Raw genomic sequence first — 23,983 nt, 5'->3', positions numbered from 1 at the left:
ATGAAACGACGGCTCCCATCCAACATGCACCACCTGGAACGAACCATCAGCTTCATCATTCTCTAATCCCCTCCCCGTGTCTACCCCAACCTCTACCCTTTAAATTACCCTTTTGCCCTCCTGACTAACATTTGCCCCTGTTAAAATAACCAAATTACCCTTATCTTGAATTAAATGTAGGATATGAGTTTGGTATTTCACAAATGTGGTTTCCCATATATACCAATTAATTACAAAAAAAAATGGATATAAGCTTTTGAATTGGTATGAAGATTGATGGGTGCCTTAGGGATAAGAGCATATATGCAGGGCATATCTGTACTTTTATTGAAGGTGGGTATTTTAGTAATTTTGACAATGTAATCTACTGACTTTGTCTTCAAAAAAAATTGTTCTCTTCTTTATCAAACGCTTCTTCGTCTAGATTCACTATAGACACTCATGCCCGAAACTCCCTATCCCCTCCCCCACCTCTATCAAAATCAAAGCGGCACCTCCCCATCCTCCAGCAAACAATGGCAAGTCCAGAATCATCCCAAGACATTTCCGTCTCAGAGGGGCAAGTCGACGAGGAAGACGACGAAGAAGAAAGCTCCAACGGCGGAACCAAATTCCTCGACCAGCCGCGGAAGACGGCAAGATGGTGGGCTCTCTTGGCTAGAGGCTCGCTGAATCCGCGGGCGAAGTGGATCCGCGAGTGGAACCGGGTATTCCTCCTCGTCTGCGCTGCCGGTCTTGCCGTCGATCCCCTCTTCTTCTACGCGCTCTCGATCAGCGACACATGCATGTGTCTCTTCATCGACGGCTGGTTCTCCATCACAGTCACTGCACTTAGGTGCATGACGGACGCTTTGCATATCTGGAACATGTGGTTGCAACTCAGGCTGGCGTATGGGGCTAAACGGTCAAGGACCGCCGAGGAGGAAGGAAGCAAAGTTCACTCCCGGAGACCGGCAGTCAATCTCCGCTACGCCAAGTCCATGAAGTGGTTCCTCTTCGATCTTTTCGTTCTGCTTCCGATTCCTCAGGTGAGAGTCATCGTTCATCCCCCTCAAATCACTGGTTTTAGCTATCGTCGTCGACGACTCCGACCTAGTTTCGTTTCAGTTAGCGTTACGGTTACTGTTTTGTTTTCCGTTTTTTGTTTTTATTTTATCTTCCACTCACAGAAATATTTGGACTTACACGCAAAATATGAGGTTCTTCCCCTGCTGCCACCCGTCTTTCTGGTTTAGAAAACTCTTACATGCCATGACAAGTGCTTTCGATCTGCTGCTTTCAGCTCCCTTTTCCTCCGAGCACATGGCTCTAGACTGGAATTCGACTCTCTTTAAAAAAGCAGTCGAGCTCTTGACTAAATGACACTTCGTGAGTGCTGGCCTCCAGTTATATAGTAAATTGTTAAATACGGAAGAAAAAAAATCGATTCTCCCACTTTTCCGTTATATACAGCTGAAGAAACAGTTCGAAACAGATAAAATGATTGAAATTAGTAGTACTTTTCATATAATTAGTAGTCTGAACTCAGAAGAACGTATATTGTTACAGTGAAGCCCCTCCTTTTCTACCATGATTCAGAAACAAAAGGCTTCGTTTATGGAGTTCTTCTTCTGGAGTTCTTTCATTCTCTCTCCAGATTCCTTCTGATTAGCTAGCTATGTTTGATTCGCCTGGAAGGGATGAAAGCAAGAAAGAAATGACGACCTTACTATCATTTGTGAATTATTAGCAACTTTTCCTTCACTTCACTTCAAAATCGTTGAGCAGCAAGCTTATTCTCTTCAGCCTTTTTCGTTTGCCGAAGAAAGAGATTCCCTCTCGGTTCCAGAGTAACTTCTTGGCAGATTTTTTACCAAATTACCCATTTTAAAAAACTTATTTAGATAAAAGATGTGACTTTTAATTTATTTTAAAAAATACTCCAATTTTAACCGGTCCACGTGTACCGTCAAAGGTGTTACATGACATGTCAACAGCCAAAACAAAAAATTGAATATATATATATATATATATATATATATATATATATATTCATTTTTACCGAAAGACCGCTTCGGTGCCGCAGTCACCGTTGAAGACGGCCGCGGCCACTGGGGCACCGAGGAAGTCCCTCCTATAATCGCCGGCCGTAACACCGGTGAGGATGGCTGGGAAGCAGTCGCGCCAGGGGTTCTGGCAATTATTTCCGTCGCGGGCGGAGGTGGAGGAGCAGGCATCGCGGACAAGATAGTTTGAGTACGGATGAGAGGCGGGCCTTTGGATGGGTTGCGGCTACGACGCAGCCGGAGTTGGGTCGGCTCTAATCATGGATCCTAGCCGAAACCAGGGACGGCCAATCGTCGGTGCCGGTGGCTGCTATTGCTCCATCAGATACGAAAATAGAAAACTGGCAGTAAAAAACGTTAACGGTTGATTTATCAGCTTCGCTGATCATCTTGTTCCTCCAATTCGAGTATTTCTAGTAGATGTGAACTAGGAACCAAATGGACAGATGATGGCTTTGAGGCACGATTTACAGCTGCAGGCAAAAACAGAAGAAGACAGCAAAACCCAACCAAACTGAGGGCATGCATTCTTCAAATTTTTGTCATTTAATGTGGTGGCATCTTACCTTGCAGATGATGTTTGGCAATAGTGACGTGGCAGTTGTTGGGTCTATTTACTCACACAGTATTGAGGCCTTTAACTGTATAGATGTATAGTTGATTTGTCAATTTTCAAAATATTTTCAAAGTTACATCATTTTTCGAAATAAGTTTTAAAAATGGGTAATTTGGTAAAAACCCTTTCTTAAATGTTTCCCAGGGTTCATTCGTTGTGGTCAGTTTTTCGGGCCCGTGTGCTTACGAGGAAGAGCAGGTTTCGAATCATTGGTACAGAAGAAGAAAACATGAACATTTTAACTGTAAACTGTAGAGAAAAGAGGTCTGTCCCATCAGATCATGGGTCTTCGTCTTTCGAACCGGGGGACCCCCACAAAGAAATTGATGAGTTTCTTTCCCACGATAAAGTACGTCTGGTTGAAACCAAAATGGTCTGCGAACAAGCATTTACAGATGATGTTCTCTTTTATGAAGGTCCTTGCACTTGTGAACTCAATAAATGAAATGAAATTTATTCTCGTCTTACTCTGTACAATGCTTTGTCCCGGAGTTAGCCAGGTTGGCCGACTCTTTGATTCGAGCTTGCTTGATGTGTGTACGTCTCACATTCGTACCTGAGCGGTGATCGCAGATGAAACGCACCAGAGCTGCGTCATGGCCAAGGAAAGCGACGAGACCTGACATAGAAGGAAGAAGTCTGCAGAACAGTCCTCGTGTTGAAGTTGAGAGACATCTTCTCCAATCTGCATCAGCCACCCTTACCTAGAGATCTGTGAAGAACTGTTTTTTTTGTCATTTAGAGGAGACTCGTGAATCATATTTTCCTCTATTACGAGTTGCATATCTTAGTCAGATGGGAAAAGTGAGATCTATTAACCCTAGGGTCCGATTTGACTCCCATAAAAGTTGGAGAGCTTTTATTGTTTTAGAAAAAAGTATCCGCTGAAACCGGCTTTCATTCTCTTGGTACGAGAATTGGAGGAAATTTTTGGAGGTTTAACCTTTTATAAGTTTTAAAAGGGAAGACGAAGCTCCTCCCAGCCTCCCCTAGCCTCCTTATGTGGAAAAGGGTGGGGACTGGGAGAAATTAGCGAAGGAAGCTTGGTATATATCATCGCCATTGATGCGGAGGTTTTGGCCAATCCAGTTTTCAAGCGTTCTCGATGAGGGGAAGGAGAGATTACATTCACGGCCCCCATAGGAGCATTGAGAAAAGAAAGCAAGAGGTGTGGGGCTTGTTAAAAAAAAAAAATCTGGAGGATACTTAGAATAGTTTCAGTTTCCGTAGCCTATCTGAATTTGGATGGCAAAGCCTAAGTGACAGATGAAAATTGGCAATCTTTGCATATTTTGAGGCCAGCTATTTGCTTTACTGGTGATTTTTTGCCTGTGGAAAGTTGATAGTGGCAAATTACTTGACTCAACTTTGAATATAGTATTTCAAATATATTATTTAATTTCTGAAAATAAATAATTAAAGGGTTTTGATTCGGTCCTGATCTTCATTCCTCCTTCCCTCTCCCTTTCGTCTATGAATGCCTCCCCCGGTGACCAGGCAGGGAGCTTTAATTACTCCTGGAACTTTAGATAAGCAAAATCAGGACTACATATCTGAAGAATTCTTAAATCTGTTTCTATATCATGTTCATATCTCTCGCTTCTGCATTTTTTTTTCCTTGTTTTTTGTTGGCACTTTCGCTGATACGAAGAATAAGATAGAAGAGCCTGAAATGCTGACTATAATCAACTGCAGGTCTTGCTATGGCTGGTTGGTCCAGCTCTGATAACCAGCGGGTCTACCACGACGGTGATGACAGTGTTCTTGATCATGTTCCTCTTCCAATACCTCCCAAAGATCTACCACGCTGTCTGTTTCTTACGAAGAATGCAAAATCTCTCAGGCTACATCTTTGGCACCGTCTGGTGGGGCATTGCACTCAACATGATCGCTTACTTCGTCGCATCGCATGTAAGGAATTTATCTGTGTCTTCATCCTCATGTTCCCTTCTGCCAATGCTAAATTGAAATTCCAGCCATCCCTGTTGATTCGTACCGTGTTTGCCCAGGCGGCAGGCGCTTGCTGGTACCTGTTGGGTATTCAAAGAGCTGCCAAGTGTCTGAAACAACAGTGCAGAGTCACCAAGGGCTGTGGACTGACGACTCTAGGCTGCGAGGAACCCATTTACTACGGAGCAGCGCTGGTTAAAGAGAGGTTGAGGCTGGATTGGGGAGACAAGAAAAGTGCCAGATTTGTCTGTATAAGCAGCAGCGATAATTTCGATTATGGAGCATACAAGTGGACGGTTCCTCTGGTAACAAACACCAACAGATTGGAGAAGATACTCTTCCCAATATTCTGGGGTCTGATGACTCTCAGGTGAGGATTAATCTTCATTGGTCATCTCCTCTCCGCGAAATTAAGTCTACTGCTCTAATGTGTTTACAACTCTGAATTTTACAATCAGTACTTTCGGGAGTCTGGAGAGCACGACAGAATGGCTTGAGGTGGTTTTCAACATCATTATCATCACAAGCGGGCTCCTCTTGGTGACCATGTTGATCGGAAACATCAAGGTAAGAAACATCCAACCAGTTGAGACTAGCCTGGGATGGGACTTTCCTCCAGAAGTAGCTCTTGAAAGCTCTAATGGCGGAAGTTATGTTGTGGAAGACAGGTGTATCTGCATGCGACGACGTCGAAGAAGCAAGCGATGCAATTGAAAATGAGGAATATGGAGTGGTGGATGAGGCGGAGGCACTTACCTCAGGGATTTAAGCAGAGAGTGAGACAGTACGAGCGGCAGCGGTGGGCGGCCATGCGGGGGGTGGACGAGTGCGAGATGATTCAGAACCTCCCTGAGGGGCTCCGAAGGGACATCAAGTACCACCTCTGCTTGGACCTCGTGCGCCAGGTTCGTTCACGCCCACTCATCTTGCACGCAAAACCCTAATAATAAAGAGTCCCAAGGCTCAAGACAGTTTATACGAGAAAAGCAAATCTTCCCGGACTCCTTTTGTGATTTCAGGTTCCTCTCTTCCAACACATGGATGATTTGGTGCTGGAGAACATCTGCGACCGTGTCAAGTCTCTTATATTTCCCAAGGGCGAGACGGTTAGTTTCTGTCGGAAACTGTCCATGCACGCTCCAGTCTTTCTGCCTTTCTGCTGCTAAAGAAATTTGATTCTTCTCTGCAACTTTATTCCAGATTACCAGAGAAGGAGACCCAGTGCAGCGAATGCTGTTCGTCGTGAGAGGCCATCTAATGAGTAGCCAAGTACTGCGAGACGGCGTCGACAGCTGCTGCATGCTTGGGCCTGGTAACTTCAGCGGGGACGAACTCCTCTCCTGGTGCCTCAGACGCCCATTCGTAGAGCGTCTGCCACAGTCGTCCTCCACCCTGGTCACCCTTGAGACGACGGAAGCTTTCGGGCTCGAAGCCAGTGACGTCAAGTACGTTACCCAGCATTTTCGCTACATCTTCATCAACGAGAAAGTGAAGAGAAGCGCCCGGTATTACTCGCCTGGTTGGAGAACCTGGGCTGCCGTGGCCATTCAACTGGCCTGGAGAAGATACAAGCATCGCCTCACTCTCACCTGCTTGTCTTTCATCCGCCCTAGGAGACCTCTTTCGCGTTGTTCTTCCCTAGGCGAGGACAGGCTTCGCCTTTACACTGCTCTCCTCACCTCCCCAAAACCCGACCAAGACGATTTTTGTCTCTGATAGCTTGTGCCCAGACGGAGAAAACACAAGTCCTCCATGAATCCATAATGGGTTTTGTTTTCTTCTCACCGTTTTCAAATTTATAAAGCTCAATAACGTGTTCGAAAATAATTTCTTTCCTCGTCTTCTGCTGATAAGAACAAAAAAAAAAAAAAAAAAAAATTGGAAATGCCTTGATGTCAAGAATCCATGTTTTGGCGAGGGATTTTCATGTAGCCCAGCTGAGTTTCAACTTTTGAACCTGAAAAACCCAACCCGACTCAGGTCCCTCAAATCACCTGATCGGATGTAAATGGGTTTCACTCCCAAAAGATGGACCCTTCTCTTTCCTTAATCCGTTATAGATCAGCCTTTCACCCTCTCAATCGGAATAGGATCCCAACACAGAAACAGTACCGACTCACTGGTCGAAGGAATGAGATCCACCTCCAACGATATAAAAACGGATCCCACTCTCCAGCATCGTTTAAGAGGTGCTCGGTGTTCCAATCCAGTCTCCTGTCAATCTAATCCCCAATATTAGGGTAACATGGGAGTCTCTAAATCTGGGAGACAAAGGGCAGGCGTGACGTCCAATCAAGGCTGCAGAATCGCAACCAAATTTCGAATAAATGATTGCGTTTCTATCTGGTTCTGTAAGGGGGCTGCATCTTAGAGTGAAAAAACGAATTATAAGAGGGTTGGGGAGCCTTTCAGTTATGGGTATTGGCATATTCTGCTGCCTCGGGCCCTTCAATCATTCTTCATCAGTCACCGAATGACTGGGAATCAAAATTTGAAACTTCAGGGCGGAGAGAGATGAACGATCCATCAAGAAGTCCAGTGATGGAATTCGACAGTTCGCAGAGGAAGCAGTAAACCAATTCATTTAACCGGACCGAGCAGATTATATATTTTTAAACCGCCCAATTAATGATAAATTAATATTCAATGACTTGAAATCTTGAGCATGGAGTTCAATCACTTACTTAATCATTCCGAAACGATACCAATTTTTTTTAATCAACTTAAGTACTTTATGACATGTCAACTCGTGCTCCCTCAGCGTGTCACTTCTTTAAAGGACGTTATCTCCACTGTCACGAGCTGTCACGCTTAAAATCTTAATGGCATTAAACAAAATTAATTTATTATCTATAAGCTCAATGGGCAGTTAATCTAAATGATCAAACCAAGGGGATTAGGGTTTTATTTAGTAAACGTAGAAGCCGTCCGTCGAGATTCGTAACTGATTCGGTAAAACCTGAAAAGCGGACGAGACTAGCACGTGAAGCCTGACATGACCCGATGCTCGGCCCGTCTGGGAACACCCGACTTACCCGCCAGATCGCCCACACGTGACGGGATACACGTGTGAGTCAATAGTTAAGTTCACACTATGACGCACGAGCGTGATAGACGCTGATTCGGTGACCAGGGTGCATGGGCGATGACTTGTTTCAATTTTTGTTTTTTAATCGTCTCTTAATTATTTTTTATTGCCTTAATTTGTCTCTTAATTTCATAACCTTCTCAAGAGAGCTAAGATCAAATATTCCTACTAATGAGAGTAGAAGGATATGACTGAGCCTTTGTGACCCTTGCAAGAGAGACAAGATAAAAACCCTAAACCCTAAACCTATGTAGATTGAGATAAAATTGAAATTAAAATAATTAAAAACATAAATACCCATATTAGATAACTTGGCTACTCCAAATTCTTTTTTCTCCTCAAAATTATGTTTAAATATTTAAATTTCACTAAATTATGTGATCTTTATTAGATGCCTTTAGTCTAATAACACCGAAACTATGATCACAAGCTGTAACACCCAAATTGATAACTATAGTGTAAAACAATGCCCATTGACATGAATGTGAACCTGCCCTAGGGTGACAATTGTGGTCATGGCGTGGAACACTTAACACCGACTACCATGGTGTAAAATAAATATCATTTTACAGCCCTAAGAGAGTGGGAGGCACGTGAGAGGATACATAGAAATGGGTAAAGGTTCCACCGTCCCAACTGAAATTGGTCACCATTATTAAGGGTCACGTAACGCGTGACATTTATTTCATTAATTTAACAAATCGACACTGAAAGCTGTGAAAGTGTGGATTTCACTAAAGAGAGGCAGGTCCCGATACACCTTTGCCACCACCTTTTTATTATATTTACGAGTCCTTGCGGTGTCGCTGTTTACAGACAAAAGCTGGAGGCATCACGTGGAATGTGGACGCATTCCATCTGGGCTTTTCCACACCCATCACCTTTTCAATTGATGACGACACACGGACACTAACGTCTTGGTAAAATAATTTTATTAAAAGTTAATGAAATAAAATAAAAATATTAATTATAATTTTAGTGTCCTTCCTATCGTGGGATAATTTTAATATATATTAATTAATCAATTGAACGATTTGAATGGGATGAAGTGGCTTTTGGTGGACGATGGCGGCGACAAATCCATTTGCAGAAACGTAAGAAAAGCTAGGGTAAAAAGAGAAAGATGAAACTGGAAATTCTCCAGAGTCCTGGTTTTCACTCCACCGCTCTGAATCGTTGTGTGGTTTCCAGCAAGGGAGAAAATCAAATCAATCAAGAAATCTTCTTTTCAGCGAGAGCAGAGGGAGTATCCATCCTTGCCGCACCTTCATCCACCCCCAGATGAAAAAAAAATAAAAAACAATTCAAAAGAAGTCGTCCAGTAAGTTCCCAGTTGCAAGCGATCACGTAACTATATGATGCGAATCGCCTCAGATATGGACTTTCCCTTCCCAAAAATTTCAAAAGTCTCAAGAAGGCCAGAAACACGATTTTATCAACTTTTTTCTGCTTATCATTATTGACTTGTCCATATTATCGATTTCAAAGAACATGCGGCGGAACTCTGAACATCAGACTCCCGTTCTGGGCCCATTTTAGCGTTATCTTCTCAGCTACTACCAATGACGGGGATTGCCTTACCAGGAAGGTAAATGAGAGCGGTGAGCTTCCTTGGTTCAGACATGAAAGTCAAATCCCTTTGCAGGAAAGTAAGAATTAAGATTCAAAATTCTACTGATATCAGAATGAGATAGATATCCGTCTCAAATCTCTAGATTAGGCGAGTGGAGCACGCACATAAATGTCTATTTTGGATGGATTCCGTGAGAGACCCATTATCGACTTAAAAGTTTTGAACTTTCATGGAAATGGCCAGTCAGAAGGACCAAGATACTGCCAACAAGGAGATGTTGGGAGTACAGAGTCTTGATAAAACAACCAAGGGGGAAATTCTCTCCCCAATACGATTTCGGATTTCCTTATCTGTTAGAGAAAGTTTTTCTATTTGACCGTCAAATCAGTAAAGGTACCGTCAAGAAATCACCCATGTTTCTGCCCGAAATGCTTCACAGACATTTTTCCTTTCAGAACTCACATCAGAGCTACAGACACGGAGACGAGCGAACCGACTCCAGTAGCCGACGAGAGAATCGAAACTAGAATATAGCAGAGGTAGGAATTCTGAAACAGAATCGCGGAGGAAATCGTCGGCAGCTTCGATACTTCCGAGTCTCGAAAAATCGAGCGAGTCTGGAACTGTACGAGAGAGGCAGCCGTACGCCGAGGGTGGTGATGGCAGGTGAAAATTATTGAGCATAGGAGCTGTCCCATCTAACAAGCAACAACTAAGAAAACAATTATTACGAAATAAAATATCAACGCTGGTAATGGTTTTTCACTTCCCACGAGCCACTTGAATCGGTGGACCGCCTAGATTCCCTCATCCGCGACAGCGTCGGGTGCGTACCACGCCCCTACATTAGGATAGCTTTCACCGTACTTGAACCGAAAAGAACCGAATTATCTTCCATATCGGATAAGCTTGACTCAATCCCTTATATCTCATTTATATCTCTAGAATTGATCAAGTGGGCCCGCTTGGTCAATGGGTTCGGTAAATATCTCGAGTCGGTAACGGTAAGAGTGCCGGTGTGGCCATGCCGGTACACTATCTTTAACGAGTCTATTATTTTTTATAGTTATCATTCGTGGGTGTCGGGAAAACGCCCTTATCAATAACAGCTACGTGGCAGCGTGGGAGCGCGGTGTGCGCTGTGTGCACATGCGCGTAGTTTCTCTTGAACAGTTGATTACCCCGGGCCCACCAGCGAGTTACTTGTGAAAAACACGTCACCGTCGAATTAAAAAACCGCGCAGCGGATAATCGATAGCTACGTGTCGGAAAGGGAGTCGCCAGGCAGTAGAGGGAAGGTGATTACTGAGTCAGGTAAGGAATTGTTTTTTTTTTTCCCCCCTCTTGTCGTCTCTGTCAGTGGTACCTCTTATCTGGCTGAGCTTCGATCTTTTTTACCATATTCAGTTTCACTTCACATTTTCTTGAGTACACGCAAATGCAATTTGCCCTTCATATTCTGAACTTATAATAATTATTTATGGGGAAGCTTTTGAGAATTGGAAATGAGAGCAGCAGGTGAGGAGGAGAAGAGAGAGAACGAGAGGGCGGGGGAGGAGATTCGTTAATGGCGGATCCTCGATGAGATCTAACTGCTTTTAAAAATCGTAGACCCCAGATGGTTAGCTTTTAGAGGAACTGGACAGTCGCCTCCATGGCGGATTTCGGTTCTTAGTTCTCGGGATTTTTCCTTCCTTGAGATTCCGCTACCTTTGTTTTTTCTTCCTGGAAGTTGTGGTTTTTTTCTTTCTTTCTTTTACTTGCTGTTTTTTGCGGTTCTATTTTTTTAAGGGTTGGAGCTGATATCCATGGGAATAGATCCCGCCTCTGCTGTTTCTGGATTTCCGAAAAACTTCTTCCAGCGGATACGAATCACCATGTCAAGCATTTCCGAGGAAATGTCTATCGTTTTTTCTAGGCCATAGGCGTGGTCCCTTAGATGTCAACGACGGATTTTTTGCAATTTTCGTTTCGCTGATTTCTGAAAAGTCCCTGTGTTTTTTAGGCCGTGGTGGCAGGCGATATTTCTTCCGACGCCCTTTACGACTCTGTGATTTGCTTTTCTTTCTCAGGGTCTAAAGAACGATCGGGTTTGAGAAGCTGGCCTTTACCTGATAGTCTGGTGCTCTGTAGATTTCGTCCAACTCGGTTTGTTTTTCCTTTTTTTGGAGGGGTTGTTTTCCTGCCTCTGACCTCTCTCGACTCCTGGAGAGTTTTGTTCTGAAAGTTGAAAAGGTTGCATTCTCAGCAGCGACAGTGAAGCTTCGCAGTTAATCAGATAGATTCTCTTATTTGCAAATGCGAGAGAGAGACGTTAGTATAGTAAGGACGCTGCATTAGCCTTTTTATTTTCTGCAGCTAAACCTTTGAGGAGCTAAATTTTCCAAAGATATTGATTTAACCGTTTGAACTCGATTTACGGAGCTTCTGCTTTCCAGCTTAAGCAGAGGAATGGACCCAAAAAGGGGAAAGAGTTTAACTCAAGAACAAGAGGGAAAACATGTCTCTTCCTTCCCGGACGAGGTTTTGGAGCGAGTTTTGCTTTCCATCAAATCACACAAAGACCGGAGCTCTGTCTCACTCGTATGCAAAGACTGGTTTAACGCGGAGCGGTGGAGCCGTACTCGCGTTTTCATCGGAAATTGTTACTCTGTCTCTCCGGAAATCCTAATCCGCCGGTTCCCCAACATCAAAAGTGTTACGCTGAAGGGAAAGCCTCGATTTTCTGATTTCAATCTGGTCCCACCGAACTGGGGGGCCGACATTCATTCATGGCTTACTGCCTTCGCTTCTGCTTACCCTTTTCTTGAGGAGCTGCGGCTTAAGAGAATGACGATTAGAGATGACAGCTTAGAGTTTTTGGCTCAGAAGTTTGTCAATTTCAGAGCTCTGTCACTCGTTAGCTGTGATGGGTTCAGTACTGAAGGTCTAGCGGCCATTGCTACTTACTGCAGGTAAATACAAACTTTCCACCGATGTCGTAATTAACTGACAAGAGGGCATTTTCATATTCTTTTCTTTTGGGGATTTTTCTTTGGTACTGCTTTCAATCAATGCATACTGCGTTACCTCTAGATCAAGGAAATGGGAATTTGGGGTTTCTCTAGAAAACAAATAATTGAGGATTTTTAAAAGCTGCAGCTGTAGTTTTCAACAAGTGACCTGAAAAGTTCCTGATGCATATTTATAGGGCACATGCTCGCTGTTGGCTTCAACAAGCTTAAAATATCTTCCACTTCTTTGCAGCTTTCCGTTTAAAAAAAAATGTCTTAAAATGGGATCAAGTGAATAATTCCGAGATGATCCGGGTATTTTTGAGCTCATCACACGACCTTTTTTTTTATTTTTTATTTTTTATTTTCTGGAAGAGAATAGGTAATCCTAGTTCGTGGGGTTAAAAGGAAGTTTTATCTTTGTTCGCATTTTAGAAAAATTGTTTCTTGATTCGGCTTAACAAATGTTTAACTTTCGTTGGCCAAAGTAGAGAGATCTTTTACCGGAAGGAGCACTAATGCTATCTCTGTATTAGAATTGTGGCTTATAGTGGTGGAGTAGCCGAAAATTTAGATGTGTTTTGCATTTCTCAGAATGTTGGACTGGTTATCAGTTTTTAACTTATTGCTTGTCAGTCGATGTGAGGACTAGTTGTACATGATCTTACAAAAAAAGTTGATCTTTGGTTTTTACATGATGTTAATATGTTTATAGTTTGGTGATGACTTCTTAGATTTCCTTTCTGCTATCAAAATTTCTTCTTCTCTAACGACATTATGGTTTGTTTAATAGTTAGAACTTATTGCCATAGGTCAAAAACCTCTCCTTTTTTTTTTTTTTTTTTTTTTTTTTTTAAAATCTGTAGTTTGGCTCTTTTTCCAATTTCATGGATTGATATTGAGTGGGAACCAGGTCCATATTTCTGCAAGATTGGGATCTTCTAGCTGGAATAGCATCTAGTTGTTTAGTTCTATTATTCTTTGAATCATACTGTTTCAAATCTTCATTTATCTCTAACTTTTAATTCCTGTAATTTAGGAACTTGACCGAGCTTGACATTCAGGAGAATGGGATTGAGGACCTTGGAGGCAGTTGGCTGAATTGCTTTCCTGATTATTTCACATCTTTGGAAGTTCTTAACTTTGCAAATTTGAGCAGTGAAGTAAACTTTGATGCCCTGGAGAGGCTTGTGGCCAGGTGCAAGTCTCTCAAGGTCCTGAAAGTAAACAAGAATGTTTCTCTGGAGCAGTCACAGAGGCTTCTTTTGCGAGGTCCTCAGCTAATAGAGCTTGGAACTGGCTCATTCTCTCAGGAATTCACTCTTCGGCAGTATGCAGAGCTTGAGACTGCATTTAACAACTGTAGGAAACTGCATACCCTTTCAGGGTTATGGGAAGTCACATCTATGTATCTTCCTGCTCTATATCCTGCTTGTGCAAACCTGACTTTCTTAAATTTGAGCTATGCATGCCTGCAAAGTGCTGAACTGGCTAAGCTATTGCCAAATTGCCCTCATCTTCAACGCCTTTGGGTAAGAATATTTTCTCACAACATGACTTTTTTTCCTTTTTCCAAGTTCTTCGTTCAACTAGTTTTGTAAACATTTTATCCATAGTCATTGTTGTGGTGGTTAGTATTATCAAGTTATAAGCTTCAAAATGTTGAAGTATTGAAACAAAGGCCTGAAACAGTAAAAGAAAAGATTATAGGCATTTTTCTTTTCCAACTGATGAACGCATTTCTTGTTGAAGTTTTCAGTGAATACAATCAGCTTTTCCACCTCATAGATGCAAGCGCAAGTCACTTGCATATTGAACGTCGTCTCTCTCTTCTTTCATTGTTTTATCTTTCTGTTTAATTTTTTCAGAATTCCTTGTGAAGTCTCTCCTTTGATCTTGACAACTTCCTGGAGATTAATTTCTTTTTTATGCTCTGTGCTTCAATTCTTTTAGGTAAGGACCCTCTTTTGGGTTCTGACTCATCCAAAGGGGGGAGTTCTCTTTAGAAAAGTGTGGTTATTTGCGTTGACCCACTTTAAAATTAGTGCAGATGCTTTGTCTGTTCTTGAGCAATGTTGGTCCCATCACTTGTTATCCACCCACTTTGATCATTTGTTTTACTCTCGCATAAGAGAAAGAAAAAGTGATTTACTATGTTTATCTTCTATGCCACTTTTGTAAGAATTGCACATAAGATAAGGTCACCAATAGTTTTCTTAAATCTAATATCTACTTGCTTGGTACATGTCCCCTCCAATCTCCTTTCCAATCAGCTGTCTGCTACTCGCTTGTAAATTATGCTTGGAGGTGGCATCTAGCTTGCCCTTCTATCTTTGTAAAATTTAAGCTTATAAAGTATTCTTTTCAAGTGTCTGAAAAGAAAAAAGTTTAGCTCGCAACTTTTGACCAATAAAGATGAAAGTGCTTCACTCGGATAAGTCAAAGCAAGGTGCAACATGTTGCTTCTTCATCCTGATAGATTTCTTATCTGTTCGTCTTTCCGTTTCAATTTCTTATGCAAACAGACTACCAGATGATTTTGTATTTGCCAGCCACAGTAAATTAGCAATATGGGTGCTTGTTCATTTTTCTTGCGAGTCAATGCCTGCTTTTATAGGGAATCGAAAATCCCTTGGTAGTTCCAGATGTTTTGATCCTATTAACTTCTCAAGGGTAATGGGTAAAAAATTTCCTGATCAGCGTTTTAGAATTCTGTAAATCGGGTGTTGTGGTGTTGCCTTTAATGTTGGGGCATAATGAGGGGGGGTCAATTCTCTTTCAGGTTCATGTAATCAGCCAGGGAATCTCAGGTGGTTTATTTACATTGACGTGTACTCTTGTCATCTGTCACAGGTTCTGGATACAGTTGAAGACAAAGGATTGGAGGCCGTGGGGAGTAGCTGCCCGTTGCTCGAAGAGCTGCGTGTCTTCCCTGCTGACCCATTTGATCAAGATGCTGCCTTTGGTGGTGGGGGTGGGGTGACAGAAGAGGGGTTTGTGGCAGTCTCTCGTGGCTGTCCGAAGCTCCGTTATACTCTCTACTTCTGCCGGCAGATGACCAATGCCGCAGTCGAAACAGTTGCTAGAAATTGTCCCAATTTCACCCACTTTCGTCTCTGCATCATGAACCCCTGTGAGCCCGACTACACGACCAACCAGCCGATGGATGAAGCCTTCGGTGCTGTTGTAAAGATCTGCACGAAGCTCCAAAGACTAGCTGTTTCAGGGCTTTTAACTGACAAAACATTCGAGTACATCGGCAAATATGCCAAGAACCTGGAGACGTTGTCTTTGGCTTTTGCTGGTAACTCTGATAGGGGGATGCAGTACGTGCTTGAGGGTTGCCCAAAGCTTAGGAAGCTGGAGATCAGGGACTGTCCGTTTGGAAACGCGGCTCTGCTATCGGGGCTGGAGAGGTATGAATCCATGAGGTCACTCTGGATGTCGGCCTGCAATGTCACCATGAGTGCCTGTAGCCTTCTGGCCAGAGAGATGCCAAGACTAAACGTGGAGGTGATAAGGGAGGACGAGAATGATGATAATCAGGCTGAGAAGGTTTATGTTTATCGTTCGATTGCAGGCCGAAGAAGAGATGCCCCCAACTTCGTTCTCACCCTCTGAGGGTTTACTGAGGTCGGTAATCCTCGTCTTATCCAAGTCCCAGTGGTATCTTACTGCACTGGATGCTTCATCTGCAGCCTCCTCTGAAGTATGGATTTATTTGGCAGAGAACTAATCTGTCTCTTCATTCTCTATCGAGAAATAAAAATTTGATAGCTGGGTTGTTCTCTAGCTTTCGTCTTTCTTCCTGTTTTTGACTCTCCTCTGTATCACGAGATATAATTTATGATCTCATACTTGTGTATAGAGGATTTAAAGCCAAAAATTGCCATAAATTTTAATTTTTTTGCGCTTTCCTGCTCAAGGGGATGAAAAGTGGGAAAAAGGGACAGTTTGGTTGCAGAAATTAACACTTAAAAGAGTAAGCATATACAGCATAATGTCGTGCAGTCTTTCACAGGTTCCGTGGAACGAACGTACAAAACAGCCGCAAACATAGTAGGGTTCCTGGAGAAAGCCATGTTTTGTTATAAAAAAACAGGCAGCTCAGCATGCGCGTATCTCTTCATGTAGCTGCCAGAAAGTGGAAGGAGCTCACACCTTCACGGCCTCGAAAGCGGAAAACTTACTGCCATCAGCCTCCTGGCCCAGCGCCGCACCTTTGAATAAGAGAATGGTGAGGCTGCCGACGGAAAAGTAAATGAAACAGCCGGAGCAGTGCGTGACAAACGACCCGAAATCAGTTCCCACTATGCACTGCCATCCTGGCCCATACGAGCTGTCGAATTCCTACACCAGGAAGGGAAACTCTTGAGTCAGTCCCCAGAAGCAGAGAGAAAAACAAAAAAACTAATTTAGAGGCCTTTTTTCCCTCTTTCTTTTCTGAATAAAAAGAATCAGGCACCACTAAACTGTTGCTGTTTTTGTACAACTGTTGATTCATTGACTCTGTTAAAGCAATCCATCGCTTTTACCTTCTTGATGAAGCGAGCAATCTCCGTTGCATCCGTTACGTCGAACGCATCGAGTGCTTCCGCAGCTAGTCGGAGAGCATGGTCCTGCATTGCTTGAAGCATGTCCGTCTCACCCACAACAGCCTTCCCTTCCAACATGGTTCCAGTAAAGCAAAAAAGAAGCCCGGAAAAGAGAAAGCTTGAAAAGTGAAGAGGGACTGATAAATTATTTTTCTATTTTCGAGTGGTGGGAGCTGAGGAATTATAACTTATATAGTTGATGGAGGGGGTTCTGCAGCTCAAGTAAAATCGGACACGGAAGCAGGCGCGAGCAACTGATGGCTGTAAATGCGCCATTTGTGCCATCGGCGGATCCAGGAGTCTGAAAGTGGGATCGCTACAAAATCGTTCTCCTCTTGTGGATGGGAAAAGCTGTAGGAAGGCTGGAGAAGGCAGCGACTGCAAGTAGGAGAGGGAAGGGTACGTGGTGGGCTGTGGCTGTGGGAGGTTTGCGACGTGTTGGGTGGAGGTGGTGGAAGAAGACAGAAGGTTTTGTCTGTTTCCTTTGGCTGGAGAGAGGGTGAATGGATTGGTGGGCTTGGAGGATCGATCTTTTGTTGAATCGGAAGCAAATGGGTGGACGTGCTGGAGAAGCTGATGAAATCCCTTTCAACCCATTTGTGGTTAACGTCGTATCATCTGTCTTTGCTACATGCATGGTCTGAGCGCTGGTCAGTGGGAAGGAAGGCACTGTGTCTGCTTCATCTTCTTCACCTCCCAAGCAGAAACCGTTTAATCAACAGTGTTTTCTCAGTCGTGTGCTGAGGTCCTTTTCTTCAATTCCCAAATTGATCTTTACATTGGTTACCTAAGATTAAAATTCCAAGGGTTCTCAATTTGAGGATACATAATCTGACATTATCTGCAAATCACGTTGGTTAGGCATGAAAATTTTCGTGCGAATATGCTTCATATACCCATCACAAAATTTTCTGCAATGAGGTTGAAGATGCATATTTGAGAACACTCTTTTGTGCATTAACTTCTGCTTATTGCATGGACGAAGCTCCACAGAGACTTTCCGAGCCATACGATCATTCCCAAGTATTAAAACAAGCACAAGGAATTTCAGAACTATCTTCTTAAAATCATTAATGCCGGCATTGGCTATTGTCTGATCTAGTTAATACATGCAGCAGAAAAGATTCGTTTACACTTTGACAACCGAACTCCTAATATAGGAATCAGTCCTTCAAATGCCAAATTATGTGCCGAAAGGGGAGCTGATCGTTCAAAGCTGCCTCCTCTTCGTGGCTTTTCGCGTCAAGAGCTCTACCATGCTGGAAATGCACCCAACCAGTCAAGCATACCGCATACCGCATACCGCGTCCGTCATTGATGAGATTCTCTGTCATTAGAAGCATTGAGTTTGATCAGATTTTGGTTTTGAAAACATGAATTTTATAAAGAAAACTTATTGGTGCCTTGGTTTTCCACCTCTAAAGCAAACAGTCTTAGATTTTCAAGCCATAGAGTCTTCTAGCACGAGTCAACTCGTTGCAGTCTATGACTCAACACTACTTTTCCATCATTCCATCTTACACTAGGATATCAAGCATCTTTCAGGTCCTGAAGGGGTCCATTTGAACAGATTCAATAAAAAATGAAAACAGAGTTCCATGCAGAGATCTAAGAGGCTTGGATCTTTTAAGGTTGTAGAAATATTTCAGGCCAGAGGTGGCGTAAAGATAGTTGCATTAACTGATTATCTTCCATCTCATAATGAGTTGGTGAAACATCTAATCCTGGGTTTTTCTATCCCTGAAGATACTGAAGCTTTTTGACCATCTTCTGCAGCGAGAAAACAACTTTTTTAGTTCCTCGACTAGGCGATGTCAGTTCAGTTACAGAGTCTAAATCTTTTAGTCCAAACAGGATTTATAATCCAACTGAGTATAGTCCACGTGTCTGGGTTTTCTGTTTTCGAATTGGATTTTTAGATCAAGGCATTGCAGCTCAGGTTCAGGATCCAACTCAGTCCTGCTAAAATCTAGGTTGGATATCCGAGTCGAATGAAGCTTTCTTGAGTCCAAAGATTACAGTAAGCAACTGAGGAAGATTGTTAGGAATAGAGGATTTTTAGATCAAGGCATTGCAGCTCAGGTTCAGGATCCAACTCAGTCCTGCTAAAATCTAGGTTGGATATCCGAGTCGAATGAAGCTTTCTTGAGTCCAAAGATTACAGTAAGCAACTGAGGAAGATTGTTAGGAATAGAAGGGCGATCTGTCTTGTTTGACCTTTAAGACTGACCTCCGATCTTGACTGAGTCGACTTGACTTCTGTTTATATTCAGTTCTGGTCATTGGATTCCATTGATGTTTACCCAGAGAAGGAACAGAGAAATCAGAGTGGCTGAATATCCTTTTACTGGTTTTCCTCAAATCTAACAGATGCGAAGCCCCTTAAATTTTCTTTTTTCCTGAGACAATCCTCATCTTTGTTACATAACTGTCTTCCAAGTAAAGTGTCCAATCTTGTTGTTTCTTCAAAGCAAAACCCTCTCTTGTTTCTTTCATCATATCTGCAACTAAACAACTTACCTATCATGAATTATTGCCCCTTACTTTCAAGCACTCAACAGGTTACAATGGACACCTAAGACTTCTGTCATCAATACCCAAATAACTCAAAAGAAAACCCATTTACTTGAAGTGAAGAATTGCTCAGTTGGGAGTATCATTTCAGTTTACCGAATGGTTTTCTCTGAGTCACCAGAATGTACAACTCTACTTGATTATGGTCATGAATCTCTTCAGCTGATCTGCTTATTATCAAAACGAAAACAGCTTGTTTATGGCTCAAACGATTGCCACTATTCATGTTATTATTTGGGAAAAAAATGAGATTAGAAGAAGCTCACTGAGGATTCCTGTCACAAAAAAAACTTAGGAAATTTCTCTGCTGAGGAAGATGAAAGCGATACTGTTAATTCTGGGAAAGAAAAACTCCCACCTGTCAACATTGAGGAAAGAAGTGCTTTGAAGGATTAACCATTTGGTAAACGTCCACCAAAGGTACATAGTTCAGCTAGATTGAAGGCTTTCTGGTGTGAGCACTACACCCTGTCATCCTCCTTCCACTATTCCATAATGTCAGTGATTACTCAAGATTATTAGCACCCATTATAGAAATTTTTTATTAACTAAAACGCCCATTCTACTCAAGATATTGATAGTTAATTTCTTTAATCTTGCATGTTGATTCCTTTTCTTTTTTAAATTTTTTTCTCATTTCTCTCTCTCTCTCTCTTCTATCTATCAATCCATGTTGTCCATCTTGGCTTTATTTTATTACCCCTTTTTATCCACTCTCCATCAAGCTGACAGCGGTTAGCTAATACACCCAAAAAACTGATATGTTAGGTGAGGAATCTATCGCCTACAAGAGCGGACGGAACCACTCTAACACCCACCCCCACCCATTCTTTATTGCCCCTCACAGAATTCAAACGCGGGACGTGGCGTGTTAACTTTGATACCATGATAACGGCTAGCTAATACACCCAAAAGACCGATCTGTTAGGTACGAAAAACTACCGCCTCCGAGAGTAGACGAAACTACTCCCCATCAAACATGGCACCCCACCCCACTTCATCAAGGATTTGTTAGAAGAATTAAGCATAAAATAATATTATATATTATTAATAACAAAATTAAACCCACTTTTTATAACCAAATTTCTTTTTATTACCATCATTGCGAATAAAATAAAATAAAATATTTTTTTATAGATTTTTATCTTTATTAGGGTTTAGGGTTTTTTACCTGATTATTTATGATTTATCAAAAAAATTGTATAGAGCATAATTTTTAACGACTAGTCGTATAATCTTTTTGTAAATTATCGACTTAATTAATCAAATAAGTTAATATAATTGGAGTGATGGCCTTTACCGGACTTTGTTCATTGTAAAAGCCCGCCTACACAAAGCTGTTTCTTTATACATTAAAAAGCTCAAAAGAGGTTGAAAGTGTCATACTTTAGTTGCATTAATATGTATATAAAAGCATGTGTGTGTCTTAATTAAATATATAATTAAGCCATAATGCAACAGTTGTTCCACCATAACGCCCAACCTTAATCCACGTGAAATCCACATATTATTTGTCACGTTATAACCAACCAACCAACCAACCTCCCCTTAAAACGCCCCTCCGAGCTCCGCTCATTATCGGAATCCTTTCAACTGACGAATCTGCCCTTTCCTGGAAAAATATCTAAATTAACACCTTCTCGACGCGTCATATCTCCTATCTAGACAAGGACTATAGAGTAAATGCGTCTAAATCTTGTTTCTGTTGAAAATAAAATGGGATAATGAATAGGAGAGGAGGCGGAGGAAGATAAACGCTTCAGTGTCAGCCTATCAGTCATCCTCAATCCCCATAAATTTCGACCGTCTGCAACGGCACTTCCGTCGGTTCGCCTGAACTCTGTCGATCGAAGATGGTTTCTGCCATTCTGGGGTCGCCGTGAGAGGAGAAATGAGAGAGCGGAGAGGAGAAGAGGAGGCGGAAAACGACGGAGCGCGGGGTTTCAGGCGATCGATTGAGCTTCTCTCCTCGTTAATCTCTATTTCCCACTCCACGAAGGTTTTCCAACTGAAATGGCAATTGATCCGGAGCAAGCTCGAGCAGTTGTATTCCGGCCTGACCGCCGCCCAAGACTGTGACTTTTCCGGGAATCCCTCGACTCGAGGCCTGATTTCGGCTGTAATTTCTACGACGGAGGAGTGCCGGGACTTGGCTCGCCGATGCGTCGACCTCACGTACAGCGGGAAACTCCTTATGCAGAGTGATCTCGACGTGATTGCCGCGAAGTTCGACGCTCATGTCAAGAACCTTTCCTCTTTCTACACGAACGGCATTCTCACTCGTGGGTATGCTCTGGTTGTGTCTCGGCCTGGACCCGCTGCGTCCCGCGACGACATGAAATTCTACATCAGGGATCTCTTGACCCGGCTCAAGATCGGGGAATCGGAGATGAAAATCGAGGCCTTGAAGGCGCTGAACGAGATTCTGCACGAAGACGACAAGTATGTCAGGATTGTCGCTGAGACCTCCGACATTCTAGCTCTCTTACCAAATTTCTTGGAGTCGTCTAATACGGTTGTTCAAGAAAAATCCGCCGAGACTGTTTCTCTGCTTGCAGGTTTCGATTCGTACAAAGGGCTTCTTGTGGGCAATGGAGTTGTGCCCTCGTTGATTTGGGTTTTGGAGATTGGAAATGAATTTGGTAAGGAGAATGCTGCGAGAGGATTGCAGAAACTGACGGAGAACTCTGATAATGCGTGGTCAGTTTCGGCTCATGGAGGGGTGACAGTGTTGCTGAGGATTTGTGACAGCGGTAGCAGTAACACCGAATTGATTGGTCCGTCTTGCGGGGTTTTAAGGAATCTCGCAGGAGTTGACGAGATTAAAAAATTCATGGTCGAAGAAGGCGCAGTTTCTACATTTATCAGGCTTTTGAGATGGAAGGACGAGGCTATACAGATTCGAGCTATCGAGTTTCTCCAAACACTGGTTTTTGGGGACGAAGCTGTTCGACAGATGGTTATAAGGGAAGGGGGGATCCAATCGCTTCTTCGTGTCTTGGATCCCAATTGTTCCTACTCTTCAAAGACGAGAGAAATTGCGTTGAGAACGATCGAGAGCTTCTCCATGTCATCTGCCAATTCTGTCAACGTTTTGTTAGGTCTGGGATTTCTCGATCGAGTTCTCTTCTTTTTGCGAAATGGGGAGGTTCCGACTCAAGAATTGGCAATGAAAATGGCGTTTCGTTTCTGCCGTGTTTCGGAGGAGACCAAGAAAGCCATGGGGGAAGCTGGGTTCATGTCGGAGCTCGTAAAACTGTTAGACGCCAAGTCTTTCCAAATTCGTGACATGGCAGCTGAAGCTCTTACCAGCTTGATTTCAATCCCAAGGAATCGAAAGAAATTCGTTCAAGATGGTTCCAACATCGTTCGCGTTCTGCAATTGCTCGACCCAGAACAAGAAAAATCCAGCAACAGACAATTGTTGCTTTCCATGTTATCTTCTATAATCAATAGCAGTAGCGGACGCAAAAAGATTGCTGCATCAGGGTATGTGAAAACACTAGAAAAACTTGCAGAAACCGAAGTTTCGGATGCCAAGAGGATTGTTAGAAAACTATCCGAGAACCGATTTAGAAGCTTATTTAACATAATCTGGCATTAGTAACTGTAATTCCTTTCACACAGCAATGTATCTTTGTAGACTCTGATTTTGTAAGCATCTCGTTTGTCCGATAATGAGTCCTCTGAATGTTTAGCTCTTTACCACCTTACAATATCAAATTACTCAATTTCCTCCCTACCGAAAAGCTTCTCTCTACCCAGTTCTTTTTTGTGATACAAACTTCCGAGTCTCTGACGCAAGAATCTAAAAAGAGGCTGACACTTAAGAGCTTCCCCCCAATGTCCACTCTAGTGATGAGAAGTTTCGCAAAAGTAATCTTCAAACTCAATCTTGGCGAGCGACAGCTTGCTGTCCTCCTCCAACCCCTTCTTCATTGCTACAAAAGCTCTGAAACGTGTTTGGATCAGAACAAAAAAAAAAAATAGTAAAAGACACCGAAATCAGGACCACTGACCACCCATCTCGTCCATTTCCGCTCCTACCCCTTTCTCCATCTACTACAGATTTCTTCGCCCAGTGGCAATCAAAATTTCTAATAAACAAGGGACGCACCGAAAGTCAATTTAACCAACGGCAGACGGGATTCTGGTGATTTCTGGTTGGATTAGTTGAACGAAACACGAAGCAAACCTTTTTCCTTATTCTGAATCCATTAACTCTGTGCTTTCCCTTTCGCTATTTGTGATTTGGATGGAAGCCAGAAGAGACGGGTGTCACTGCGTCAGCACATGGGATTGCGTAAGGAAGGAAGGAGATGTTTTAGGGGAGAGACGCCATGTTTTGTCGCTTAGCGGAGATTCTGTTCTTTTCCGCCCCAATTTTGTGGGGCCTGGTGAGCCAACCACAGTTATTAATGGGGACCGTGTGGACCCCGTTTCTCGATCGATAGTCCCAAAAATTGAATTTATGGGTGTATTGAGTTAGATTTTGGGATTTGTTCAAACCAAACAGGCATGTTTGTGTTGATTAGGCCCATATCAATTT

General features: G+C 42.7%; 4 protein-coding genes across 4 annotated transcripts; 3 read left to right on the top strand and 1 right to left on the bottom strand.

Moving 5' to 3' along the window:
- The first annotated feature begins 489 nt into the window (after positions 1–489).
- On the top strand, positions 490–6,327 carry LOC137943203 (cyclic nucleotide-gated ion channel 4-like). The gene is made up of 7 exons (XM_068788895.1): positions 490–1,028; positions 4,357–4,572; positions 4,671–4,981; positions 5,070–5,178; positions 5,280–5,516; positions 5,631–5,717; positions 5,812–6,327. Exons 1-7 carry the CDS (start codon positions 516–518, stop codon positions 6,325–6,327), a joined length of 1,989 nt encoding a protein of 662 aa, XP_068644996.1. The 5' UTR covers positions 490–515.
- A 4,374-nt stretch (positions 6,328–10,701) lies between these two features.
- Positions 10,702–16,179, top strand: LOC137938451 (protein TRANSPORT INHIBITOR RESPONSE 1-like). Its single transcript, XM_068783412.1, has 3 exons — positions 10,702–12,226; positions 13,305–13,797; positions 15,119–16,179. The coding sequence occupies exons 1-3, from the start codon at positions 11,724–11,726 to the stop codon at positions 15,884–15,886; spliced, it is 1,764 nt and encodes a 587-aa protein (XP_068639513.1). The 5' UTR covers positions 10,702–11,723; the 3' UTR covers positions 15,887–16,179.
- A 241-nt stretch (positions 16,180–16,420) lies between these two features.
- On the bottom strand, positions 16,421–17,006 carry LOC137943202 (dynein light chain 1, cytoplasmic). The gene is made up of 2 exons (XM_068788894.1): positions 16,801–17,006; positions 16,421–16,615 (listed from the first exon to the last, which is right to left on the bottom strand). Exons 1-2 carry the CDS (start codon positions 16,936–16,938, stop codon positions 16,421–16,423), a joined length of 333 nt encoding a protein of 110 aa, XP_068644995.1. The 5' UTR covers positions 16,939–17,006.
- Positions 17,007–21,204: 4,198 nt separating this feature from the next.
- On the top strand, positions 21,205–23,183 carry LOC137942626 (ARM REPEAT PROTEIN INTERACTING WITH ABF2-like). The gene has a single exon (XM_068788344.1). The coding sequence runs from the start codon at positions 21,326–21,328 to the stop codon at positions 23,036–23,038; it is 1,713 nt and encodes a 570-aa protein (XP_068644445.1). The 5' UTR covers positions 21,205–21,325; the 3' UTR covers positions 23,039–23,183.
- Positions 23,184–23,983: the final 800 nt, after the last annotated feature.

Source organism: Aristolochia californica, unplaced genomic scaffold (genome assembly GCF_029961685.1).
Source record: "Aristolochia californica isolate CCGP_79_NKW_82.1479 unplaced genomic scaffold, dmAriCali1.0.hap1 SCAF_10, whole genome shotgun sequence".
In the NCBI taxonomy this organism is placed as follows: Eukaryota; Viridiplantae; Streptophyta; class Magnoliopsida; order Piperales; family Aristolochiaceae; genus Aristolochia; species Aristolochia californica.
Note: the sequence above shows the minus strand (reverse complement) of the source record. Positions and strands in the feature narration are given on the sequence as shown.